The sequence below is a fragment of the Acomys minous genome (genome assembly GCF_964271855.1).
Source record: "Acomys minous genome assembly, chromosome: 17".
Classification (NCBI taxonomy): domain Eukaryota; kingdom Metazoa; phylum Chordata; class Mammalia; order Rodentia; family Muridae; genus Acomys; species Acomys minous.
Genome location: NC_140500.1, coordinates 31,618,209 through 31,641,068, shown reverse-complemented (window position 1 = coordinate 31,641,068; position 22,860 = coordinate 31,618,209). Strand labels below are relative to the sequence as shown.

At 46.1% G+C, this 22,860-nt stretch overlaps 2 protein-coding genes across 4 annotated transcripts; one reads left to right on the top strand and one right to left on the bottom strand.

Moving 5' to 3' along the window:
* Positions 1-425: 425 nt before the first annotated feature.
* On the bottom strand, positions 426-9,068 carry FANCD2OS (FANCD2 opposite strand). Of its 3 annotated transcripts, none has more exons than XM_084766466.1 (3): positions 8,077-9,068; positions 1,098-1,684; positions 426-972 (listed from the first exon to the last, which is right to left on the bottom strand). In XM_084766466.1, exon 2 carries the CDS (start codon positions 1,674-1,676, stop codon positions 1,140-1,142), a length of 537 nt encoding a protein of 178 aa, XP_084622592.1. In that variant the 5' UTR covers positions 1,677-1,684; positions 8,077-9,068; the 3' UTR covers positions 426-972; positions 1,098-1,139. The 3 variants fall into 3 exon arrangements, with proteins under 3 accessions (XP_084622592.1, XP_084622593.1, XP_084622591.1); XM_084766467.1 differs by lacking the exon at positions 8,077-9,068 and adding an exon at positions 4,366-4,430; XM_084766465.1 differs by lacking the exon at positions 8,077-9,068 and adding an exon at positions 4,160-4,401.
* On the top strand, positions 7,408-22,238 carry BRK1 (BRICK1 subunit of SCAR/WAVE actin nucleating complex). Its single transcript, XM_084766479.1, has 3 exons — positions 7,408-7,579; positions 21,059-21,141; positions 21,361-22,238. Exons 1-3 carry the CDS (start codon positions 7,462-7,464, stop codon positions 21,385-21,387), a joined length of 228 nt encoding a protein of 75 aa, XP_084622605.1. The 5' UTR covers positions 7,408-7,461; the 3' UTR covers positions 21,388-22,238.
* The last annotated feature ends 622 nt before the right edge of the window (positions 22,239-22,860 follow it).

Sequence of the window (22,860 nt, the reverse complement as noted above, 5' to 3'; positions counted from 1 at the left end):
CACTTTGTAGACCAGGCTGGCCTCTGCCTCACCAAGTGCTGGGGTTACAGGTGTGTGCCACTGAGCCCAGCTTACTTCTGAATTTTTAAACATTTATTTTTGTAAAAATGTGTGTGGGCACATACATGCTGTGGTGCATGTGTCAGGGTCAGAGGACAACTTATGGGATCAAACTCTTGTTATTAGTGTAAAACAAAGGAAGAAAAGACATCATCAAGGGCTGGAGAGATGGCTCAGAGATTAAGAGCACTGACTGCTCTTCCAGCGGTCCTGAGTTCAATTCCCAACAACCTCGTGTTGTCATCTATAAAGTGATCTGATGCCCTCTTCTGGCCCACAGGTGTACATGCAGGCAGAGCACTACATACATAATAATAAATAAATAAGTCTTTAAAAACAAAAAGACATCATCAAATATCTGCTGGCTTTGTATACATATGTAGCATTTATTTCCACATCATTATGAATTATGCCTAGAATCTATTTGTCAGAAGCATACAAAATAATTGCAGTTTATTAGACATATCACATCAGAAGCTAAGGTAGGAGGGATCCTCCTGTCTTCTGTGAGAAAGCTACTGTCAGGCTCTTCCTTGCCTTGTCACTGAGATTTAATATTTGTTATTATATTTACCCATACATGTATTAAAGTTGTAGCTTGTTGGTTTTCGGGGGGCTGTTCACATTTGTTTGAGGAGGGAATACTGTTTTTAAATTAGTCCTTAACTCACATACATTTTTGACCCCTTGATCCTCTGGTACCCAGAAATCCATCTATGTCTTTTCTTGGCATCTCTTTCCTTTGCCAGCTCATTATTGTCTTTGGCATTTGAGTGTGTTCACATTAGGCTGGCTTACTTATATAAGTTAATCATTATCACATGTGCATGTCACTGTTCAGTTGACTTTTAAATGGCCATTCAGCTTTAGAGTGGAAATGTTCTTCCTTGCTCGGTATCATAGGTCCTGTTTCTGAAAAAAAAAAAGGGAGAAGGGGAACTCCTAAATTGTCACAGCATGACCAAAAGGCAAAATATCTGGCATGATATCACAATTTGATTTATGTGGATAGGTCTGTGTAAACTTTGGGTACATACCAGAGAGCATGGTGTGGAGCACAGGGGTCAGATGGGGACCCTTTACTTGGAGTGCTGCAAGGCAAAGGTGCACTTCTTGTAGGTCGCATACAGCAGGAGGATTGAGCGTAGCATCTGTTTGCACATAGTCACTGTCATCTGAATCTGAGGCTCCTTGAGTCCAGTGGGCCACTGGTGCTCCCTGCTGATAATTTTGCAGAAAGCTGACTTGTCTGAAACTCTGAATGTGCCAGTCCATTTGGGTGGCTGGGCTGTGATGACCCTACCAAAAACAGAGTCCACTCCATTGAGGCGGACTGGCTGGGGCTTCCTCACCAGTCCTTTCTTGTTATTTGAGGCTCGGAGCTCTGATGTGTGACAGGGTAGCTTGGGGCTCTCTCCAGGTTCCACAAGTGGGCTGTCTAGGACAACTGTAACTTCTTTAAAGCATAACTGTACTTCAAGGTCAGAGGGGGTTTGGGGGAGACAAGGAGAGGCCCTAAAAGGGTGTTTGGAGGAAGGGGTAGGTGTTGTGTGCCGCAGCCATTGGAAGCTCTCATCCAGTGGGGTCCATGGTGACCAGAGCTGGTACCCTGCCATTGACAGCCCTAAAGGAAAGAAACCAGACATGGAATTTCCCTGCTGTGCTTTGGGGGAGGGGACGGGCATGGTTGTGTGCCTTTACAACTGTCTCATACTGACTTACAACTCACTGAATAGATGCCAGTGCATGACACCGGTCAGTAAGTCTATAAAGGGCAACAAACAATGAATATGGCAACTGCTGTGCATACTAAAACTGCATTAAACCTTTTCCAAGCCCTGTATCTACAGGTGATATAGATTGTGTGAAATGGAGTATCTCAGTGAATGCCTTGGGGTAAGGCAAAAATGGCTGGACTTCATGCTGAGACCTTATTTGATGAGAAGAAACAGCCCATGTCTCACAAGCATTTGTAATTTGTAATTGATACTTCATCAGTGCTCTCTCAAAGTATAACCCTTGAACTAGCAATTTTAACACCATTAGGGATTTGATGGAAATGCAAGCTCTTGGGGGCCCATCTCAGACCTACTGAGTAAAATGTGGCATAGGACCCAAATGTTTGCATGTATATAAATCCTCCAATGATTTTCTTGCATCTTACAGTTTGTAGACTACTTACACTGTGACTTTTAAGCAACCTCCAGTTTTCACTAGTCCTTATGGAGACATCCAAGAAAAAACAGTACATGGCTTGGTGGTATACACACACACACACACACACACATATATAGTGTATATATATGTGTGTGTGTATGTGTGTGTGTGTGTGTGTATGTACACACAGTGTTTCTCTGTGTAGCCTTGGCTATCCTGGACTCACTCTGTAGACCAGGCTGGCCTTGAACTCACAGACATCCACCTGCCTTTGTATGTGGGCATCACTGTGCGTCACAGTGCCCCACTGCCTACTATATTAACACTTGGGAAGCAGAAGCAGCCGATCCCTATGAGTTCAAGGCCAGGCTGGTATACAGAGTAAGTTTCAGGGCTACACAGAGAAGCCCTGTCTTGAAAAAACAAAACAAATAAACAACCCAAGGTGCTGGGAGGATATTTTAACTCCATTTATCCAAGTAGAATTTTGGTTTTCTGTCATTCTATTTCCAAATTGACTGTCTTAATTCAGGAAGAGCTAGCTTCCCTCCCCACCCCCCTTCACTTTCTTATGTGAAGGGCATTACAGCTCCACCTGCCTCTGCCTCCCAAGTGCTGGGATTGAAGGCGTACATCATCACTACCCAGCCAGGTCCCATTTCTATATAAGTCCATGCATTATTAACCCATTGCACCATTGGGGCCCTTGCAGGTAGGTCCTTTTTGTTTTCAGCCTAAGCCTTTGTCCCCTCCTCTTTCTGCCACAAAATACAGCGGCAATATCCTGCCCATCCAAAGGCTGACACCTTCACTGTAAGGTTCACTTTAAAAAAAAAAGCTGGGCTTGGTGATGGCATGCCTTTAGTTCCAGGATGGCAGAGAAAAGCAGATCTCTGTGAGTTCGAGGCCAGCCTGGTCTACAAAGTGAGTCCAGGACAACCAAAGCTACACAGAGAAACCCTGATTTTAAAAAGAAGAAGAAGAAAGAATGCTGGTAACATTTCAAAATGAAAGTGCCCTTTGACGATGATTAGGACGAAGTTAATTGGCTGATTTCCTCCAATGGATAGCATTTCTTGGTCTATGCAGTCCCTTTGCAAGTTGCCAACTTTCCTATATCTGGGCTGCCTTAGGAAAAGAAACTGACACAGAAAGACAGCTACCTATTGCTAACTGCTTATGAAAAGCATCCAGTCCTGGATATCTTGAATTTAAGAGCACATTGCCAATGCTTATCATCTCAGTACTTGATAGGCTGAAGCAGGATTATTGCTATGAGTTCAATAATAGCCTAAGCTGCATATGGTAAGATCTTGTCTGAAAATATAGAAAACATCCAAGAGGGAGCGTCTGGTACACTACCATGGCAAGGAGGATGAGGAGTATTAACGCCTCTAAACACTGGGGGGGGGGGGGGGGGGAAGAGACTCATCTTTTAAAAAATGCAGCTAACAGAAAAAGCTTTGTCAAATGTCCAGCCTAAACCAATAGAGATGGAGGGCTTTGGGTTTAAGGTCTTTCCACTCCTTCAAACAAGGCTTAAATCCAAATGGTTCTGCCCCAGTCCCTAGCATCTGAAGGAGTAACTATAGTCCATTCCAGGGCTGAGGGATGAACCTAGGGATTCTGCACAAGCTGCTGTACTAGCTCCACATAGGGAACACCTGGTTCCCCTGTCCAAAGAGGCTTTCTTTTTATTGGCTCCTACCTTCTATTATAAATAAATAAATGAAGCTGGGCGTGGTGGCGCACGCCTTTAATCCCAGCACTCGGGAGGCAGAGGCAGGCGGATCGCTGTGAGTTCGAGGCCAGCCTGGTCTACAAAGAGAGTCCAGGACAGCCAAGGCTACACAGAGAGACCCTGTCTCGCAAAACCAAAAATAAAATAAAATAAAATATAAATAAATAAATAAATGCAAGCCCAGACCCTCTATTTCCCCACCTGGGAAAGGGGAAGGCAGTGCCAACGTGCAGGGGAAGTCCTCGTGAACTGTGAAAAGATCCTGAGCGGCTGCAGTGCTTGGAGAACAAGGTTGACTCCCTGGAAGTCCCTCCCAGGGAGCGGGAGCCACTCGGCCCTGGCCAAGGCCCGGGCAGCGGTGGGGGCCCGGCCCAGGCCCAACCATCACCTCCTAGCCAGGAGCTCACCTACTGAACTCCTCACGGATTGCACGATCCAGGGTAGCTGCTGATTCTTTCTGACCTGGCGCCTGGCAACCGCCTTTGTGACTCAGTACCGCGGGGGCGGGGCGGGGCGGGGCGGGGCGGGGGCAGGAGGCGCCCTTCTTGGAGGCCTTAGGTGCAGGATAGCTCTGGAACCACTAAAGCTCCAGTTTCTCCCATCATCACACCTGTGTGTGTTTGATGGGAACACAGAGAACAAACCCCTCATGGCAAAGGCTGTGGTCAAGTGTAGAAGAAGTTCCAAGACCCAAAGTTAGTGTTAAAAGTTAACCTTTCGGGGCTGGAGAGATGGCTCAGCTGTTAAGAGCGCTGACTGCTCTTCCAAAGGACCGGGGTTCAATTCCCAGCACCCACATGGATGCTCACAACTCTAACTCCAAGATCTGACACCCTCACACAGACAGACATGCAGGCAAAACATCAATAGGCATATAATGAAAATAAATAAATTTTTAAAAAAAGTTTACCTTTTGCCCGGCGGTAGTGGCGCACGCCTTTAATCCCAGCACTCAGGAGGCAGAGGCAGGTGGATCCCTGTGAGTTCGAGGCCAGCCTGGTGTGCAAGTCCAGGACAGCCAAGGCTACACAGAGAAACCTTGTCTCGAAAAACCAAAAATAAATAAATAAAGTTCACCTTTCTTCATTATAGCCTGGCTCAGTGTGTTCCAGTGTTCAGAAAGGTTTTATTTACTGTAATGGGCTCCAGTGCAAGAAAACAGAATTATAAATGCTCACTTGGTAAGAAAAAAAAATACATCTTAACTTTCTGACTGAAAATTTGTTGTCTTTACCTTCACAATATTAAGTTATAAACATAAACATAAAGCCTGTGTGGATGTATGTATGTGTAGTATGCCTGTACAGGAGACCTTGGGGCCAGAAAAGGGTCATCAGAAACGGGACCTCTACAAGAGCATCAAGTACTCTCAACAGCTAAGCCATCTCTCCAGCCCCATACTTCCTTCTGTCTTCTGCTAAACCTCAAGATGCGTCTGTCTCATGTTGAACGCCAAGAAACCTCTTACCATAGAAAAGTCAATGCTCTGAGCACGTTTATTGTCATGCATGACTGTGGGAAGCAGGAGTCTTCCCCAACCTGCAATTATTTCATTCTCTTATAGTTTGCAAGTGTCTGGAGGAAGGATTGAACAGACGGACTGACAACTTACCTGCTCTTAAACACAGAATTAGCCCTGCATCTCCTCCGCTCTAGAACTCGTTTCATTATAAAAATTGTGGCACAAGCTGGGCGTTTTGATACAGGCTTGTAATCCCAGCCCTCAGGAGGTCTGGCCTGAGGCTAAGGCCAGCTGGAGTACACAGCAAAGCACAATGGGAAAACACTTTACCCGTAAAGAAGACTCGAGGTAATGTCTGCTGAGACAGAGGAGTAAAGAACTGGGGTCAGGCAGAGATCTGGGTTTGTCCTGTGTCCACTGTGTATGGACACATGTGTACATGTATGCCACATTACAGAATGTGTAAACAAACAAACCAAAAATTGACTGGAACTCAGAAACCAGAGCGAACAGAAAATGGTGAAGAGAGATGAGTGTTTTTGAATTATGTTTTCTCAGTCTGCTTTTATCTTCCTCCTGGTTAAGAGACACCTGCTATTTAAAAGACAACTGAAACTGTGGTTACTGCACATTATTTTTTAATATGAAAGTCCCCAAAGCCAAGATCAGATGATTAGAATAGTTGGATAAAGAGGTATTTGTACTGTTACAACGATCTGTACATAGTCTTCTGTGGAGCATGCCCAGATCTAAGGGACATATTCTGGGAGGTACCATTTGCTATTACCACCACTGTTATCCAGCAAAGCCAGAGTCTCCTCACACTAATCAACTGCAGTGAAATAGCTGAGAAAGAAGGACACACACACACACACACACACACACACACACACACACACACAGCAAAACAAAGCTCTGCCATTGCTAGCGGCGGTGGCGCACGCGTTTAACCCCAGCACACGGGAGATAGAGGCAGGTGCATCTCTGTGAGTTCGAGGCCAGCCTGGTCTACAAAGCGAGTCCAGGACAGCCAAAGGCCACACAGAGAAACCCTGTCTTGAAAACAAACAAAAAAAAAAGCAAAAACAAACAAAGCTCTGCCATTGGCCCTGGAAAATGGCAAGAACCTGTAGGGAGAAAGAAATCACATAGGGAGCAAGAAGCAGAAAGAAGGGCCGGGCGTGGTGGCGCACACCATTAATCCCAGCACTCGGGAGGCAGAGGCAGGCGGATCGCTGTGAGTTCGAGGCCAGCCTGGTCTACAAAGAGAGTCCAGGACAGCCAAGGCTAACACAGAAAAACCCTGTCTCAAAAAACAAAAACAACAACAACAAAAAGGAGCTCACTCCTGCAAGCTGTCCTCTAACTTTCACGTGCATGTTGCCCCACGGGACACACACACACACACACACACACATGTGCACACACAATATGAATAAAATAATTTTAGCCTAGCAGGAGTGGCACATGCCTTTAAGCCCATCACTTGGGAGGCAGAGGCAGATGGATCTCTGAATTCGAGGCCAGCCTGGTCTACAGAGTGAGTTCTAGGACAGCCAGGGCTACCCGGAGAGACCATGTCTCAAAAAACAAAACAAAACAAAACAAAACAAACATTTAAAAAAGAAAACAAAAATGAGCAGGGTTGTAACCCAAGCATGAAAAGCATTTTAAATTTACGGGATTCGTGGACTCTGCCCATCTTTGCTGTCAAGGTGCCAAGAGAGCTCGGAGCTAGCCTGGGTGGAGACAGGGGCGTGTGGGCGTCCCATAACGACAAGAACCCCTAGTGATCAGCGTGGTCGTGAGGCTGGGGGCTGGGGAGCTCTCGGTCTGAACCTCGAAAGTGGAGGATTCTTGTTTTTCTCCAGCTTGGGAGCCAAGCTAGAGCAGGGCAAAGGGAGTTACTGTACGCACGCGCGCCGCTAAGCCAGGCCATTAATGGGGTGCCACTCTCGGGTGCCGGCTGGCGGCGCAGGCGCTCTGGCGGCCTGTGGAGGTCGCAGCGCCTGCGCAGTCACTCTTCCTCCAGGCAGCCGCCATGGCGGGACAAGAGGATCCGGTGCAGCGAGAGATTCACCAGGACTGGGCGAACCGGGAGTATATTGAAATCATCACCAGCAGCATCAAGAAAATCTCGGACTTTCTCAACTCTTTCGGTCAGCGGGCGAACAGGGGAGGCTGGGAGGAGGGAGGCATTGGAGGCGGCGGGCGGCGCCGAGGAGAGGCGCGGCGTCCCAGCTGCTCGCTTCCTCTTCCGCGCCCCGCCGGCCCCAGTCCCCTCACCCCGAGCCTCACTAGGCCGTCTCCGGGGGTCTACCCTGCCCAATGCCATGCCCCGCTTGCGCACGTCAGAACGCCCACTGCCCAGCCTCCTAGGCCCATCCACCACCCGTCCTGGTTTGCGCTGCGCTTCCATGCCAGTCTCCACTTGGCACGCAGTGCGCAGCCGTGTGACGGTCGCGCTTACTGTCAGGGACTCCTATAGTTCTCCCTCTTCCTTCAGGGTCAAAGCCGAAGCCCTTAGTGCTATGCCTTCTATTGCCCCCGTTCCCCAGCCATTCGTTCCTCTCCGTCTCCCTTTGGTGACAGTGCTGAGGGTGGTAAGGGATGGTGTCAGAGGCGGGGCTGGGATCCCCTCGGGCCTTGGAAATACCTTTTGTAGCCCTGTATCGATTTCATGGTAGGTGTTCTGGATGCTTCTGTCTGGTTCGTCGGATTTAACAGGGCAGACGCTTTCAGCAGAGTCCACTTTTCCAAAACTATTCCTGGATGTGGCCAGCTGGTGACAGTCTTCGTTTCTTTCTGCCGTTTGTGCCTAGCCTTCTGGGCAGAAAGCCTGTCACAGACTCCTTATGGTCTCTGGAAGGTTTCCCTCAGGGACTTTCCTCCACAACACAGGAAGTGCAGATGGCATCTGGTGATCTTTTTCAACTAGGGTACTTGGGTTCTATTAATTAGCAACTTTTGGCATCTTAGAGCAAATGGGAGAGAGTGCTACATTCTGGAAATTTTTTTAATGAATCGATTATTTTCTGTACAGAGAACGATGAGTCTTAAGTAGTATAATGTAAGGTGACAGAGCAGCAGTTTAAATTATGGGGTACATCCCAGGGTTGGGCACCTGGGTACCATGCACAAGACCCTGGCATCCCTCACTCCTTAAAAAGTTTTCTTTTCTTCCTTCTGTTTGGGTCCTCAGGACCCACCAGGTGAAAGGGGAAGAACCACCCCCACAGGTTGTCATCTGACTAGACATTGGTGCCATGGCACATGCCCACACCCACCTTTGCATACAACATAATACACATACAACAACATACACAGATACATAAGAGATCTTAATCTATCCCTCCATCCCATGATCCCTACCCATTTTGTCTTGTGTCTTGGTAAATTGCTGGTGCTCTTGATTTTCCTGCCTCAACTTTTTTTTTTCTCCCTCCTGAGATAATTCTTGTCTATCACTCTGTGCTGTCCTGAACTCTGCAAATCAGTATGACCTTTAATTTGTGATGGCCCTCTTGGCTCTGCCTCCCAAGTACTGGGATTAGAGGTGTGAACCACCACACCTGGCCATAACCTTCATTGTTGTTAAAAATGCACTTACAGGGTGTATAGGGCTATATATAATCTTACATGGATATGTGTACTTGTGTAAGTGGTACAGCTTCACACCCATAAGTTGCTGTGGAGTTGTAGTAGTCAATAAAAGAGAGTCCATGTATCCCCCCAAAAGAAATCTATTTAGGGAATATAAGTGAAGGGAATATGATTCAGAGGTGAAGGCAGGTGGGTCTGCAGTTAGACCTGATGACATTAGATGCTTTTTTGTGGAGCAATCGTTTGCCCTGCTGCCATAGTCTAGTTTGCCTCCAGAGGTTTTAGTTTTGGCTCCTTGAGACTGTTAGATACCCTCTACTACTGCAGCCCTTTGAGTTGTTTGCTTCCCGTCTGTGTAAACTGTTTCAGTGTCGGTTCACGTAGTTGATTTCTCCGAATTTGCTAGAGAACTGGAATATTGAACAAAAGTTCAATATTTTTTAAATCAGCATTCCTCTCTGATTAATATTCCTTCACGTAAGCATCAAATGAAAATAATTAAAATAGTCTGGTGTGGTAGCTTGTGCCTGTAATCCTACCTGGCTGAGGCAAGAGAATTGCCGTAGGTTTAAGGCCAATCTAGCTAAAGAATGAGACCGTGTCTCAGAAAAACAAAGCAAAACAAACCCCCAAAGCCCAAAGTGTTTTGTGCTGGGGGCAGATTGGACTGTAATAGGGTCACAGTTTTGAGTCTTTGGCTTAGTCTGGAGAAGCAGTGGGAAGCAATCTGAAAAGTCACTCAAAGGGAAAGTTTGTGTTTTGTTTTTTCCAGACAGGCTTTCTCTGTCTAGCCTTGGCTGTCTTGGACTTGCTTTGTAGACCAGGCTGGCCTCAAACTCACAGAGATCTGCCTGCCTTGTCTCCTAGAGTGCTGGGATTACAGGTGTGCGCCAAAGGGGAATGTTTTAACAAACAAAATCATAAAATTATTTATTCATTTATCTGGCAGAGTTAATATCAGAGATGTGCATACAGTGTCTAACCAAAGTATTAATATCTGTTCAATCAGCAAAGCACCAAACTTCCCAAGTTGAATTGGAGCTGCTTTTCACAGTTTTAAGAGTTAGATAATAAGATGGGCGTGGTGGCACACGCCTTTAAGCCCAGCACTCGGGAGGCAGAGGATGGTGGATCCCTGTGAGTTCAAGGCCAACCTGGTGTACAAAGTGAGTCCAGGACAGTCAAGGCTACACAGAGAAACCCTGTCCTGAAAACCAAACAAACAAAAGAGTGACATAATATCTCATAGTACCGTAGTCTTGGTAATGGCAACTCCATTCTAAATGAATTGCACCATTAAGCTGGTCCCTTCCTTAGATGGCTGCCTATCTGTCATAAAACAATCAAAATCTGAAGGCTTCTGGTTTTGTTTCTGTTTTTTTGAGACAAGGACTTGCTGTATTGTCTTGGCTGGCCTGGAATTCACACTGTCTAGACCAGGCTGGAGTCAAACCCATAGAGAGCTGCCTCCCAAGTGCTGGCATTAAAGGTGTGCAGCACCACACCCACCTTTGTGTTGGTGCTAGGGATCCAGTTCATAAATGCTACTCCATCTGTGTTACCAGCCTGCACTAATGAACATTATTTTGATTTTGACTTGGGATTTCAGCTTGCAACAACTTGGTCTCTAACCCCTGGCCAGGCTTAAATCCTGCTTCATCTCTGTAACTGAGACTACAGGCCTGTGCCTCCATGCCTGGCTGCATTAAGCCTTAGTCTACATACATTTAACTTAACATGTACACCCCAAGAAAGTATGTCTTATTTCTGACACAGATTGTCAGACAGTGTCTCACTAAGTTTCCAGGATGGTCTAGAACTTTGAATCTTCCTCTGAGGGCTGGCATAATAGGTGTCCACTACCACTGCTGGCCACAGTTGTAAATCTCTTTGGAATACTGTTCACTTTCTTTCTCCTCCTGCTCGTCTCTTTCCTTCTCCACTCTGTTCTCCTCTCCCTCCTTCATCTTCTCTGCTGGTTGGAAGTAGGGTGTGTATCCCCACGCTGGCCAAGAGCATCCCACATGGCCTCCAGCTTGTGGTCCCCCTGCCTCAGCTTCCCTAAGTGACCCTGCTCTTTGTTATTCTTTCCTTAGTTTGATATCTTCTTGTTAGGACCTTGGGAGACAAGGCCTCCGTATCTTTTAGAAAGCTTTTCCCTTCCTGTGGATGGTTATGTAACTGCTGTGGAACACCCAGTCTGAAGGCTTCTGTTATTTTGTTGTTGCTGTTTATTTGAGACAAGGTTTTCTGCAAGATCTTTTGTTACAAGGCCTTGTATGGATGGCCTGGAGCTTGCTCTGTAGACTAGACTAGCCCTCTGCCGCCTGAGTTCTGGCATTGCGGCCCTGCACCATCATGCCCTGTTCTTTTTTACTTTTATTTATTTATTTTTCCTTTTTTGAGAAAAGGTCTTACTACGTTGCTTAAGGTTAGGTCTCTACCTTGTAGGCTCACATGCTTCTTCTACCACAGCCTTTCAACATTATTTACATATTTTTCACACAATCTGACATAGCTGAGTTACAACAGGCATGCAGTATTTGTTAACTAAGTATAAAAACAGATTATAAAATTAAGGTTCACTGTTTTCCCCTTTGTACACATTAGCCTTAGAATCAGGGCAAATTCTAAAAATGTAGACCTATAGTCTGTGGTGATGTTTTTAGAAACTTCACACAATCCAAAATACAGAGCAGTGTCAGGTATGCCTGTGCGTCATCTTCTCTGTGGCCTCAGATTCAGGTGGTTGTTTGACACCTGAAATGTAGCCATAGATTGTGACTTCCTTCTTACAAGCTGGATTCCAAGAGTAAAGGTAGTTCAGGCAGTCATTAGCCATCTAGAAAGAATAATTCATTCCCCCTTTAGAGCTGATGATTACTTACCCTATAAGGGTAAGGGTAGGGACTTGGGTTTGCTGTAATTTTCAAAGAACTCCAAATACCTCCTCAAACTAAACTATAGCATCTTGGTACCACTGAATTAGGTAATCATGAATGGTACACGCCTCATCGACACATGAGGCGTGAAGAGGGTGTACAGTGGGACGTTATATCCCACACAATTCTTCTAAGTCATCTCTGTCCCACCACCGGACGGGTTTATCTGTAGGACTCAGAGCTTCTCAGCCTAGTGACATCTCTGTAAACTCATATCATGAGATTGTCAACCAGGAACTGGCCTAAAGGCTCAGCTGGTAGTTAAATCAACTTCTAATTGTGTATCACAATGAGTTTTTGCCTTCTAATTAGTTACTCCTTTCTTTAAAGTATTAACTTCAATAAATTTAAGAACCACCTAGTAATGACTCTAGACATTGGGTTTTTAATATTTTCAGGAAGGATAACAGCCATGTAGGCCATTTCTTGTTGCTCCTAAAAATAATGGGATCTTACTCATTTCCCCAATCTAGGATGCAGCAGAAAGCCCCAAATCAATTTACTTCTCTGCAAAACAAGACTCATATACATTTGATAGAGATAGCTCACCAGAGATTTCCTCACTTTATGAAGCAGGAAAAGGGACATTTCTCTTTTGTAGATCTCAAATGCTTCACTTCCAAGACTCATCCAAGAACTAAAACTTAACTTCAAAAACAAGTCAAGAGGGGCTGGAGAGATGGCTCAGAGGCTTAAGAGCACTGTCTGCTCTTCCAAAGGTTATGAGTTCAATTCCCAGGAACAACATGGTGGCTCACAACCATTTATAATGAGATTTGGTGCCCTCTTCTAGCCTGCAGGTGTACATGCAGGCAGAGCACTGTATACATAATAAGTAAATAAATAAATCTTAAAAAACAAACAAACAACAACAAAAACCAAGAGCCAGGTATATTGGCACTCATCTGCAGTCCCAAAACTCAGACAGCTGAGATAGGATTTCCAGTTCAAAGCTAGCCTGGGCTACATAGTGAGTTCCAGTCTAGCCTATAGTATATAAGGAAGGACTGTCTGGAAATAGAACAAGCCCCCTTCACACACATACCCCAACACCAAACAAAAACCCAAAAGACAGTTTGAGGTAAAGTTAGTACCAGTTTTTGTTTTTGTAGAGTTGTACATGAAATAGTCCAGAGAAGGAAAGCCAAGTGTAATAGAACATTCCAGTAATCCCAGTTCTTGGGAAGCAACAAGTAGAAGGAATGTAAATTCTAATCTCAGGCCATACATGGGTGTGTAAGGAAGATCCTGTCAGAAAATGTAAGTTTAGAGAGGAAATCATATGTTAGTATTGTCAGCAGTGATGCTGTGGACATACCAGCAATCACCCTGATAAGACCTGCACTTTCATTAAGTGGTGACAGAGTACACTTAAATGCAGGGTCCTGAGTTGCTGATGCTGCCCTGTTATTTTTATTTAAGCTAGTGGGTATTGGATGGTCTTAAACATGTGAGGTGGGCAGCACCCAGCCTATAAACCACACTTGTACTTAACTCCAGGCATATTCCAGAGAGCCTGTGTCTGGAGCTGGGCATTGTCCTCCTCAACAGTGTTGATCCATATACACCAGAGCGTTATTTGGGCTTCTGACTGACAGGTGGAACAGCACAGCTCTCTAGGAAAGAGCCCTCCCTGGATCTCTCCTATAATTTTTGTTTCTCTTTTTATGAAAAATACAATTGTTAGAGACATTGTTTATTTGCTTTTGAGCTTCCAAACATCCTACTAGATGGAACTCTGGGCCTATTGGTTAGTCCTGACAGAAATGGCAGTGTTGAGTCAGTAAGATGGCTCAGTGGGTTGAGGTACTTGCTGTTAAGCCTGACCACCTGAGCTCTGGGATCTATATGGTTGAAGAAAAGAACCACTCCCCAAAGTTGTCCTTTGACTTCCACATATGTGGAAGCCATGTGGCATGATAGAGCACAGCTTTAATCCCAGTGCTCAGGGAGGCAGAGGCAAGCAGATCTCTGTGAGTTCAAGGCCTGCCCAGACAACCAAGGCTAGACAGAGAGCCCCTGTCACGAAAAACAAACAAAACAAAACCAACAACAAATTTAAAAAGAAGGGCCTAGCATTGTATTGCCCACCTGTAATCTTAGTAACACCTAGTAACCACCTTCAGCTACATAGTGAGGTGTAGGCCAATCCGGGCTGCCTGAGACAAAATACAAAAGAAAGAGAGGACAGGGAGCCAAACATGGTGGCACGCTCTTCTAACCACAGACTTGGGAGGCAGAAGCCAGAGTATTGCTGTAAGTTTCAGGTAGTGAGCTTCAGGCCACTTAGGGTTACCACACAGAAACACCTGTCTTGGCAGAAAAAAATAACAGAAAAGTTTGGAGACAGAGCCAAGTGTCATTGTTTACAGTAGAGACGGGAGACTCATCTTATACCACCAAAGGGAAGAAAGAAAGCAAAGTGCCCAGAGTACACTGGTGGGTTGGCCTGGTAGTGGTTTCCACGAGCCATGGGGAAGCAGAGTGGGGAATAAAGCAAGTGCAAAGTTCCCCTTGGGGACAATGGGCTTACTGCAACTAGGTGATGGTAATGGTTGCCCAGCTCTGCCAGGGAGCTGGGAACCACGACGCCTGTGCTTTGTGCAGGTGAATGTATGGCATGTGAACTACATGTCAGTGAAACTAAGTTTGAAAAGGATTGTGAAGAGTGGTAATGACACGGGTGAATGTGAGAAAGAGTGACAAGGAAACCAAAGGGGAAAATGCAAAGAATGTGAGAGGTTGGGTGGTGAGCAAATACTGAGGAGTGAGGACAACTTTGATCCTATAGTCTCTGGGAGACCTGTACTCTATCAAACCATTCCTCTCCATGTGGGGCATTTGTTTATGGTTGTTATACAGAAGTAAAGGAAATATACATCCTTATTTTTACACATACCCCATTTTTAATGTAGGTATGTGGTGTAGATATGTGTATGCTTTTGTGTGTGTGTGTATTTGTGTGTGTGTGTGTGTGTGTGTATACATTATGTACAAGGTACTGCCCTTCCACCTGCTCACTGAGGCAGGATCTCTCTGTTGTAGTAAATATAAAAATATCTAAGTTAGCCAATAATTATTACAGTGATATTATCTAACCCGCTATTATAGTCAATAAAGACACAGACACCTGTTATAGTTTAAAATAGCCTCATTTTCCCTGGGACTGGGCAGATATGAAACAATCCTTATTACCTCCCAGCCCCCAGCCCGGGCCATCTGCTTTCATCATTCCCATCTGGGCCTCTTTCCTCCATCCACGCTGTTCCAGCCATGTGCTTCTCTCCCTGCCAATATATGGAAACCTCTTCTTCCTTTCTCTTCCTCCTGTTCCTGTCTCCTCTCTCCCTCCGTCCCTGACCCCAGGCCTGCGAACCCCAAACTCTGCCTCTCTTTCTCCTGCCAAATTCCAAGTTTCAGCATTTTGTATTAACCTACCAACTTTAAATAGGTAGAGCAAGATTTACACAACAGACAGGTGTACGGGAGAATGTGTGAGAAGGCCTGGCTTGTGCTGCTCTGGGTAGGAAGTAGCATCAGAATACTCAGGACCAGACCAACCCCCACCATCTCCTAGTCAAACCCAGAGCTCACTGACAGGAAGGCTGGTCTTGCTGGCCCTTGCTCTGGGATCCCAGAGCCCTTCTGAGGCTGGAGTTACAGGCAGGCTGCCATGCCCAGCTGGCATCTACATGGGTTATTTGGTATCTGAACACCTGCCCTCGTGCAGGTGGTTGAACCATTGAGGCATCTACTCAGCCCCCTCCCCTCCCTTATTTTTTTTTTTTAACTATGTAAAGCCATGACAAACCGAGACCCAAGTAACTTAAGAATGAAAAGCTCATCCTTAAGAATTTAGATAGATTCTGAAGTGGGGGTGGCTGTTTTTCTGGTAAGAACTCTCAGGCAAATTTCTAGCCAAATCTTGGTGTTTGGTCAGATGGGCAAGACGACCATGAGAGGAAAGTCGAGGCTGGATCAGTGCAGGAAGATTTGTCAAAGTGAATGCTGAAGTGCTTTTGCAGAACCAGCCGGAGAAGAGATGAAAAGGAAAGTTGTTAGCTCCCTGTTGAAACCCGTGTGGGAGTCTCATGTGGGAGACTGTTCAGAGCAACGTCAGTTATTTTAGACCTAAAAAAATAAAGGCAATTGAGATAGAGCTGTGCGTTGGAGGAGGTGGTAAGGAAGTAGCCATCACGTTTGCCTTTCTCTCGTGTTGAGGACAGTTGAGAAGAAAAAGGGGACTTTTACCCAGCACTCTGGGAGGCAAATGCAAGTCTATTGCTGTGAGTTCGAGGGCAGCCTGGTCTACAAAGTGAGTCCAGGACAGCCAAAGCGACACAGACAGATCCTGTCTGAAAAAACTGAGGGGGTGGGGTGGGGTGACGGGGGGGGGGGCGGGTTTAGGGGAGGATTTTAGGATTTGAGGTTACATTTTGGGATAGGTAGTGAAAGAAGATTGGAGGAAAAATGAGTCAAGGCTGCTTTTCACAGATGGAATCTTGTTCCATCTAGTATTTAATACTGATTGAATAAGACCTAGCTAACCACTCCTGGGCATATACCATAAAGATACTCCATTTGCTCAGCTATGTTCACAGCAGCTTTATTTGTAATAGCCACAATCTGGAAACAACCTAGATGTCCCTCAACCAAAGAATGGATAAAGAAACTGTGAAACATTTACACAATGGAATATTTTTAATATATTTTCTTAATTTATTCATATTACATCTCAATTGTTACCCCATCCCTTGTATCCTCCCATTCCTCCCTCCCTCCCATTTTCCCCTTACTCCCCTCCCCTATGACTGTGACTGAGTTGGACTTCCTCCCCCTGTATATGCTCATAGGGTAGACACAATGGAATATTATTCAGCTCTTAAAAACAAGGAAATCAGCCAGGCATGGTAGCACACGCCTTCCGTACCACCACTCGGCAGGCAGGGGCAGGAGGATCACTGTGAGTTTGAGGCCAGCCTGGTCTACAGAGTGAGTCTAGGACAGCCCAGGCTACACAGAGAAACCCTGTCTCGAAAATAAAACAAAACCCAAGGAAATCTTGAAATTTGCAGACAAATCAATGGAACTAGAAACAATCATCCTAAGTGATATATCCCAGACCCAGAAAGACATACATGGTATATAGTCATAAGTGGATATTAGCCCAATATAGATGTCCTCTGAGGGTCTCCACCCAGTGGAGGTTGGTACAGATACCGAGACTTGAAGCTGGACTCTGGGCAGAGCACTGAGAGTTGTAGGGAAGAGTTGGGGCATGGAAAGTCCAAGAGGGAGCTGGAGCTCCACAGGGAGACCATCAGGGGCTGTGGACCTGGTACAGGGGGCCTGCACAAACTGATGCAGAGAACCTAGAGCCCTGTTCAGATGTAGCCGATGCACTGCCAGTTCTCCACGGGGTGGGGAGGGGGAGCTGCTGCTGAACCTCTGACATGCACTTGGGTGCCCACGCTTTGGTCACTGCCCTTTAGCAAAGTGGCCTAGTAAGCACACAGTGGAAGGGTGCCCACTCATCAGGCTATCTTGATGGACGTAATAGGTTGTCACCAGATAGTTGGGATAGGAGAGCTCCCCCTATCCGAGGTCTAGGGGAAGGGAAAAGGCAGAAGAGGGAAGGAGGGTGGGAAAGGGAAGATAAGAGGGAGGGGATAACAAATGGGATGTAATGTGAATAAATTATAATAAATAAAATACACATTTTAAGAAAGATTAGAAAAGTAAAGCAAGTTAAAAAGACTTCTGTAGTTCAGAAAGGCCTATGTAGGTATTGTCAGGCAGTTTCTTCCAGTGGTAGTAACTGCCTAGCTTCAATTATTGTGACAGAATGCCATGGCCAAAGGAATTTATAAAAGAAAGCATGCCGGGGCTGGAGAGATGCCTCAGTGGTTAAGAGCACTGTTTGCTTTTTCAGAGGTCCTGAGTTCAATTCCCAGCAATATTATGGTTGCTCACAACCATCTATAATGAGATCTGATGCCCTCTTCTGGCATGCAGGGGTACATGCAGATAGAACCCTCACAAATGTAAAATAACTGAATCTTTAAAAAGAAAAGAAAGCGTTTCATTTGGAGCTCATTTGGGGTTCATGGTCCTAGAGGATTAGAGTCCATGACCATTATGGGGCGGGGGGGGGGGGGGGAGGGAGCACGGTGCCAGGCAGGCATGGCATTGGGGCAGTATTTCTTTTTTCCTTTTGAGACAGGGCTTTTCTGTGTCGCTTTCGCTGTCCTGGACTCACTTTGTAGACCGGGCTGGCCTCAAACTCACAACCATCTGCCTGCCTCTGCCTCCCAAGTGCTGGGATTAAAGGCGCGCGCCACCACGCCTGGCAAGGCCACACCTCTTAACCCTTCCCAAACAGTCCCATCAGCCAGGGACCAAGCATTCAAATATATAAGCCTGTGAAGACCATGCCCATTCAAACCACCACATCCCACTCTCTGACTCCTGGAGGCTTGTGGCCATATAATAATGCAAAAATGCATTTTGTTTAACTTTAAAAGTCTTCATAGTCAGATGTGAGGGCAATCTGGCTGTGACATCTGTCTCACCAGATTGATTGCCAGAGTTGGTTTAGCTGATCTGGTTCATTAGGCAAGTGACCCCTTCTTCACCGTTCCATGTGCATCCCTCCCAAAGCTACGGGCTCAGTCAAAGAAGACAAGCTTCCCCAATAGAGGAGGAAAGGTCTTCAGCCAAGGGTGTGTGAGTAACTGCCCTCCGCTGCTAGAACCTCCAAGAAAAGTCTCCATAGTCAGGTGTAACGGGACACGCCTTTAATCCCAACACTCAAGAGGCAGAGGCAGGCAGATCTCTGAGTTCAGGTTGAGCCTAGTCTACATAGAGTTCCAGGACAGCCATGCCTACCTACATAGATAGACCCTGTTTCAGGAAGGAAGGAAGGTAGGTAGGTGGGTCTCCATGGTCTCCGTATACTTTAAATGTCTGGTCTCCTAATTGCAACCCCATAAAAAGCAAATTACATCCTTTGAGCATGTAATGGCACAGAATATGCATTCCAACAGGGAGGAATAGTGGCATAGTAAGGAAATGCTGGACTAGGCAGGGCAAACTCCAAATCTCGTATCTCTTTGACATCAAAAGGCCTCATATGTTCTTCCCTTACAGCTCTGCTGATTGTAACGTAACAATTTCTACTCCCTCCCTAGCAGATACCCCACCGCTCTAGCACATCCTGGGATCGCCAGTGCAATCCAGGCTTCCCTTTTGCCATGCACACAGTGGCAGCTCTGGGCTACCATGCAGGGACTCCCTGCCACACACCTGGCCTCAGCAGCTCTCAGTCATGGAGGAAGATTCCAGAACCCGTGTTCTCATGTATCCTTCATGATTCTATAGCCAGAACCACATGACCAGTGCAGCCAGGTTCTGCTGCCTGTTGGGAATGGAGCCTGGCCCCAAATTTTTATAAACTCTGATTTGTGGTTGCCTTTTAGGAGCAGAAATTTCCTTACACCTTTTTCTTCCATAATTTACAGGATTAGCTTGGTAGGGTCTCGCCCTGAGGGTACCCGTTCTCCTTATTCCATTTATCTCTTTCAGCACAAGCCTTGGCTCCAACATTAAATTTCCTGTATTTTGTTTGTTTTATTTTGTTTTGTTTTGTTTTGCTCTTGCCCTGCTTGTTCTTTTTTGTTGTAGACCTGCAAAAGAATAATTACTGATATCCACATGCAGAGTTGCTATAGGTTCTTTTTGTTTTGTTTTGTTTTGTTTTGTTTTGTTTTGTTTTTTCGAGACAGGGTTTCTCTGTGTAGCCTTGACTGTCTTGGACTCACTTTGTAGACCAGGCTGGCCTCGAATTCACAGCGATCCACCTGCCTCCTGAGTTCTGGGATTAAAGGCGTGTGCCACCACGCCCAGCCTGCTATAGGCTCTTTAAGTCTTCTCTGCAAAAGAAGTTTAGCTAAAACTTTTCAATTTAAACTCAGGCAGGGTTTTTGCTCCTGTCAATATGGCCTGTTAAGACCTGCTTACAGTGTTCAACCTCTTTTTTAACCTAAAGTCTTCTGTGTTCCTCTGAAAAGCAGCATGGTCAGGCCTGACACAGCAATAGACCACTCCCTGATACCAACTTGTATTTCTTCAGTTGCTGTGACAAACACCGTGACCAGGGCCATTTATAAAAGAGTTTATTTTGGGGCTCACAGTTTCAGAGGTTGAGTTCATGACCATCGTGGCAGTAGGCAGGCAGGCATGGCTGGAGCAGCAGCCAAGAGCTACAACTTGATCCATGAGCATGAGGTATAGAGACAGACAGACAGACACTGAGGATGGGGTGGGCTTTTGACACCCTCACTGTTCCTCATCTCCTTCCTTACACCCCTCTCTGGACCTCCTTACCCTCCCTCTCTTACCTTAATTTCTGTTGTATTCCCTCTGGCTTCGAACTCACTGCTGCAGTGCTGGGCATTGAACTTGGAGTGATCTAGGGCAAGCCAGCCTCTGTAACCCCAGCCTAAAACCATACTCAGGTTTTGAGTTTTGATCTTTTCCCATGCTTACAACATGTGTGGTGCTTGTGATGCCATGGAACAAGAACACAGCTCCACTCAGGCCTTTGGGCTCAAGAAACAACTGGTGCTCTCCAGTGTGGGGCGTTCAGACCTTATCCCTAACTTAACTTTCAGAGGACTTAAGAGGGTATACCCTGCCTTAGATTGACAAGCTTCTGGATTTCCTTTCTCATTAGCTCCCTTCTCTTGTTAGCTGCCTGACAAAGCCATCTGTACATCCGTTGCATATTTCATAAATTTCATACTTTTCATAAATTTAGCAACCTTTTAAAGTGGTATAAATTTAGGTTGAGACAGATAACTAAGTTCAAGACCAGCATTGGCTACGAGACATAGGTCTCCCTTGGTGGTGGCTTTTCTTTGCCTACCGCCCTGAGCGTTCCACAGCATCTGAGTTGATCTGAAAATGTTTCTTGCCATATGCCCCATCCCCATGTGTACTTGGAATGATAAATTTCGTCTCCAGCCCAGAGGGTTTGTGTGGGCGTGGGTGTTGAAGTGACATTAACCCTGAACATTAGTCTCCTTTTACCAGATATGTCTTGTCGTTCAAGACTCGCGACACTAAATGAGAAATTGACAGCCCTTGAGCGGAGAATAGAGTACATTGAAGCAAGGGTGAGTATGGTGACAGGCCACCCCAGAGGGGAAATACATTTCTGCTTAGAAACAGAACAGGCTTCCAGAAGTTAAATGCTCTGCCTGGATTTAGGTGTCTGGGACTCTGAAGCTGCCTTTGCTACCATTTCTCACTGCAAAGGATCCAAAATAGGATTTTTTTAAAAAATGGCTTTAGTCCCTCTGCATTTGATCTAAATGTCAGTTTTCCTTTTACAGGTGACAAAGGGTGAGACTCTCACCTAGAGCTGTGCCTGCTGCTGCTGGGAAGTTGCTGTACAGAACACTGGCCATGTGGGAAAGGCCCAGCAGCCTTCCGTTTCTCCTCTCCTCACAGAGCAACAGGGCTTTTCTTGTTTTTCTTTTTTCAAAAGTGGCCTTTGGGCTCTGCCGTGTGCACCTGGGATGTGATGTGGCATGGGGGAGAAGTCCAAGGGACCTCTTGGAAACAGCATTAGGCATTTTCCCTTTTCAGTAACATTGTTTGGAACTGCTTGTCAATGTTTTTGAGGTGTTGAGAGGCAAAGGCGGGGGCTCGTTAAGGTCCTCCCCACCTCTCAATCTTTCTCTCAGACCTTCCCTACAGCTCCAGCGGCCTCTGCACTGATTCTGTCAGCAGTTGGTCCTTCCCTCCGCCTGTGGGGCTGAGGTGGGGCTGTCCTAGCTGAGACTCGTGCTCTGCGGTGTGCTTGCCAGAAAATGTTGTTGCTAACCCACCAGTTTCTTCTTCTGGGAGGTCGAAGCCAGGCTCCTGGTTGGCTGGAAGGGACATTTTCAATTTTCTCTCTGTCACTTGGGGTGTGGTGGCTCTCATGCTTTCCTAATAAACTCAACTTCATCTGACTGCTGTGGCTGTGGTGGGAGGAGCCGGAGGGACAGACTGTTCACAGCCTGTGATGTGTGGGAGTGCTCGCCAGCAGAAACCTGCAGGCACAGACGTAGCTGTTTGGTGCACAGCCTAGGCAGCTCTCCAGTCTGTGCTTGTGTCTGGACACTTGAACTAATTCATCCGGGAATTATCTGGTCGTTCAGCAGATACTACCAAGTGTTTTTACTATATAGGTGTGTTAGACTCCAATAAAAGATACAGTACTGAATCAGACCTGATGATTATGATTTGGTAAAATCCTGGCATCTTCCCAGCCTAACTGAATTCAGGGTAGACTACTTTTTCTAAGATCCAAGCTAAAGACAATTCCTGTGGAAGCAAACACTGAGGTTTTGTGAGAAGGCTCACCACGTAGGGTGCTTACCTCCAAACCTGGGTTCTGTCTCTAGGACCAACATGGTGGAAGGAGAGAATCTACTCTTGGAGGTTGTCCTCTGGTTTCCACATGCATGCTGTGGCATTTGTGTGCATGTGTGCACATGTACAAAATGTAAAAGCCAATTTTCTCAAGCAAACACTGTAATTTAAAGAGAAGAATCAAAGACTTCCTATGCTTATTTCTGAAGCTTCTTCTAAACTTATGTGGGCCCCAGAGGGCCTCCCTGAGGAGGGTGGACTTTATCATGCTCCACACGCTGATTCCTCCCTATTCAAGCCCTATTTAACATTCACAGTCTAGCTTAGGTCAAAACTGCCATAGTTCTTCCAGACGAGCACACCCCGTACCGCCGCTTCTCGGGCTGCCTGGCTCACTGCCCTCAGGCCAGAGCGCACCCTGCACGAACTGGGTCATTTTCAGAGTGCGTGCAGCCTAAGAAGTACCTGCGCCC